Below are 4256 nucleotides of genomic sequence, written 5' to 3'. Positions count from 1 at the left end.
TTAGGTGCTCAATAGAAACAAATACTTAATTCAACTAGAAAACTTTAAAAATTACTTCAGATACAAAAGTGTAACAATTATACTGCGCAATACATCTTCATATATCACTAAGCCCATGAAATTTAAAAAAAAAAAAAAAGAGAGAAGTTTGCACCATCAAGAACAGCCACAAGTCTTGAACCTCCATTCTTTACACATCCCTGATCAGATTAAACTGAAACTTGGGAATGCTTGGGATTCAAAATACCCTGAGCACATACTAGTGCAACACCACAAAGTATACATAATCCATTGGGAAAGGGGTGGGTGGGAATAGCAAGAATCAGATGGTGCTTTATTATACAGGCATGAAAACTAAGTTTCCTTTGGAAAATAACGGCATGGGTGGACATCTGGACCAGTGAGGTAGCCCAACGGGAGATAAAAAAGTGGAACTTGGTCCCCACGCGTGATACGTGCCAAACGGTCCTTCGCAACCTCCGGTGTCCCGGCGAGAACGGGACGCACCGCGGCCCAGCCAAGGGCGAGGCCGAACTCTGGCGGCGCGGCGGCCCGGCAGGCCGCCCCCAGTGCATCTTAGGGGCCCGGCCCCCCTCCCCCCCGCCCAACCCCATACCCCCCACCCCCCAGCAAGCGAGCCATAAAGTGCTGCAGAACGCGATCCCGACAGAAGCAATGTAAACAGGTGACTGATATCGGTCTCTTTATCCGCACCATGGCGAAGATAAGGCGCCGGCTTTCACCCCCCGTCCCGCTAAGGGGAGAGAGGCCTCCCACGGCCTCAGGACGGCGCCACGGGGAAGCGGCGCAGCCGCACCACAGGAGACAGGTCCACGCCGAGGATCCGTTGCGCCCGACGCCGCACCGCCGCCAGGCTCCGCCGGCTCCAAACGTTGCCCCGCACCCGGATGGTGGGGAAGGTGATAAGGCGGGGGGTGGCCGCCTTCCAAATCTCCTCCAGCGACTTGCCGCCGAAGGGCTCCCAGGCGGCGCCCTCGGCCGCGCTGTCCTGCTCGCTGTCCACCTCTTCGCCTGACTGCCCCAACTCCGACAACGCCTCCTGCTCCTCGCCGCGGGGGCTGCCGCCCGCCGGGGTCGCAGCCACTTGCCGCTGCTTCCCTCGTCCCCTCCTACGCCGCCGCCGCCGCCTCCGCGGCTTGGCGCTGCCACCCACCGCCGTGGGCCGGCGCTTGGTGTCGGCGGCCGTGAAGCGCCGCTTGCCGGCGCGGCGACGGGGCCGTTCCGCCGAGGGCGGTGGTGGATCGGGTACGACAGCGCGACAGGAGGCGTATCCGTAGACGTCCTTGCTGCGCAGGATGACTGGAGAGAACTCGTGCTTGAGGCTGCAGAGGAAGTTCCACAGCTCCGAGTCGGAGCTCATAAACTCCGTAGACTTGGGCATGAAGATCTTGAGGGCGTCGCCCAGCGCTTTGGTGCCGGCGAAGGAAATCTGCGAGCGCGAGTACACAACTTTCTCCGCCTCCCCTTCCAGCCTCCAGGCGGCAGGAGCCGCTCCGCCGTCAGCTGTCCCCTCCGCCTGTGCTCCTGCGGCCGCTGTCGCGGCGTTCCCTGCCTCTGGGTTCATCTTCTCGTCTCCTCTCTCCAGCGCCGCCTGCTTCCTACTGCGGGTCATGAAGGCAGAGAAACAGGGTATATTGGGTTGAGCGGGGGGAGACGCCGAGAAACCACAGACGAAGAAAGCCGCCGGCCGCAGCTCGGCCGCCGCCGGGCGACCGCCGCCTCACCACACTCCGCCACCGGCGCGCCGGGTGGGGAGCCCCGATCGATATCCTGCCGCCTAGCACAAAATGGCGCTTTAAACTCCCAGGCGGGGACTGCGCGCCGGCACGCCCTCCCTCTGCGCCTGGCGGTTGGCCCATTTGAAAGACGTCGGGAGGGATAAGCACCGCCCCCCGCGTGGAGAAGGCGGCCATTGGGAGGGCGGCCCGTGGGGGCCGTTGTGGGGGATAGAGACGCCTCCATAGGAGCTTCCTATGTCTGGCCGCCGATTCGCGGTGGACCCATGGGGTCATCTCTGCAACCGGTGGGCACCAATGGGGAGCCCCAGAATGCCACTGAACCCAGTTTGCTTCATTTCCAGTAGAGTGTCCCAATTGGTGGCACACTCCCTCAGGGAAGGGCATAAGGGTCCCCCGAGCCTGGTACAACTGTGCCATGTGCCAGTGTTGTGCTTCACTGCAAGGATGAAGTGCTTCACAGAGCACTAGACAAAGGATGGTTTCTTCTGTAAAATGTGTTTGAGTAAGGATTTAGTTGGATGCCTCAATGGGCAGACTTACCCAGAGGAAGAGCAAAGACTGAGTAAAATGACAAAAGTGGGTAAACAGACCTGATACACTAAGTTCCACAACACAGTCCCGTTGCAGAGTGTATTTTAAACACAAACCTGTAGACCAGTTGTTAACAAATACCAACAGTTGAGGTTGGAAGAATCTCTAGAGTTTCTCTTGTCTAACCTCCCTGCTCAAACAGAGCTGCCTAAATCAGGTTGACCAAGACCATGTCTTGACAGCTTTGTTTCTATAATGACCAGTGATAGGACACAAGGAAATGGCATGAAACTGCATCAGGAGTTCAGACTGGACATTAGGAAAAAGTTTATTGAGAAGGTGGTCAGTCACTGGAACAAGCTCCCTGGGAAGTGGCCATGGCACCAACCCTGTCACAGTTCAAGGAGCATCTGGATGATACTCTTAGTCATATGATTTAGTTTTAGGGAGTCCTGCACAAGCAGGGTTTTGGACTTGATGATCCTTATGGGTCCCTTCCAACTCAAGATACTCTGATTCCACAAACTCTGGGCAACCTGTGCCAATGCTCATTCACCTTCACAGTGAAAAGGTGTTTCCTGATGTTCAGAGGGGACCTCCTGTGTTTCAGTTTGTGGCAGTTGCCTTTGACCCTGTCATTGTGCACCACTGAGAAGAGCCTGATTCCAGACTCTCTGTGGCCTCCCTTCAGGTATTTACATATGTTGATGACATCTCCTTGAACCTCTCCATCTTAGGGCTGAACAGTCCCAGCCTTTCTTCACAAGGGAGATGCTCGAGTACCTTCATCATCATCTCCATGGCCCTTCACTGGAGTCTTTCAAGTATGTCCATGTCTCTTGTAATGAAGAACTCAGAACCGGACACACAACTCCCTGTGTGGGCTCACCAGCACTGAATAAAGTGGAAGGATTCCCTCAAGCTACTAGCCATAATTCGCATAATGCAGCCTAGGATATTAATCATCTTCTTTGTGGCAAGGGCATATTGATGGCTCATGTTCAACCTGGTGCCCACCAAGACCTGTGGGTCCTTTTCTGACAAGCTGCTTTCCATCCGTCAGTGCATGAGATCGTTCCTTTCCAGGTGTAAGACTTTGCACTTCCTGTTGAACTTCATGAGGTTCCCGTCACACCATTTCTTCAGCCTGTTGACACTGAAATATTTACAGCATCGTTGAGACTGGCTTCCTATCTCAGCAAAGCATATCCCAAATGAAGTTGAAAAAACTCAAATCTTTGCATTGATTGAGCCTTTCATGAGAGTAACCATCTTGCTGAGGCCATAGCACCATTTCTTCCTCCATGGCACTGCCATGCTTGCAGCTTTATAGTGCAATCATAGAATCATAGAATGGAAGGGGTTGAAGTGGACCTCCAGAGATCATCAAGTCAAACCTCCCTGCCAAAGTAGGATCACCTAGGGCACGTCACACAGGAACAAATCCAGACAGGTCTTGAAAGTCTCTAGAGAAGGACACTCCACACCCTCTCTGGGCAGCCTATTCCAGTACTCCATCACCTTCACAATAAAGAAGTTTTTCCTCATGTTAAGGTGGAACTGCCTATGTTCCAGTTTGTATCCATTGCCCCTTGTCCTATCACAAAACACTGCTGAAAAGAGACTGGCCCCTTCCTGATGCTCACCCTTCAGATACTTGTAAAGATTAATAAGATCTCCTCTCAGTCTTCTGTTTTCCAGACTCAACAGCCCCAGGTGTCTCAGCCTTCCCTCATAAGACACATGTTTCAGTTCCTTGATCATCATCCTCATAGCCCTCTGTTTGACATTCTTTAGTATATCACTGTCCCTCTTGAACTAGGGAGCCCAGAACTGAACACCATACTCTAACTACAATGTTGTGAGCCTTTGTGAAATCATATTCCCTCATGAGAAAGATCATGCTTTCTCATACTTAGAGATTGCTGTCACAGCAAGGATATCTTGTCTAGTGCCTGGACTGTT

The 4256-nt window shown here is 53.6% G+C and overlaps 1 protein-coding gene across 1 annotated transcript; it reads right to left on the bottom strand.

The window, feature by feature from the left end:
• Positions 1-748: 748 nt before the first annotated feature.
• CCDC71L (coiled-coil domain containing 71 like) lies at positions 749-1679 on the bottom strand. The gene has a single exon (XM_054178494.1). The coding sequence runs from the start codon at positions 1631-1633 to the stop codon at positions 782-784; it is 852 nt and encodes a 283-aa protein (XP_054034469.1). The 5' UTR covers positions 1634-1679; the 3' UTR covers positions 749-781.
• Between the last annotated feature and the right edge of the window lie 2577 nt (positions 1680-4256).

The sequence above is a fragment of the Dryobates pubescens genome, chromosome Z (genome assembly GCF_014839835.1).
Source record: "Dryobates pubescens isolate bDryPub1 chromosome Z, bDryPub1.pri, whole genome shotgun sequence".
Lineage (NCBI taxonomy): Eukaryota > Metazoa > Chordata > Aves > Piciformes > Picidae > Dryobates > Dryobates pubescens.
The sequence above is the reverse complement of the archived record's forward strand: the minus strand, read 5'-3'. Positions and strand labels throughout refer to the sequence as shown.

Coding starts and splice junctions, on each gene's coding strand:
- CCDC71L (XM_054178494.1), bottom strand. CDS start 1,633: ATGACCCGCAGTAGGAAGCAGGCGGCGCTGGAGAGAGGAGACGAGAAG.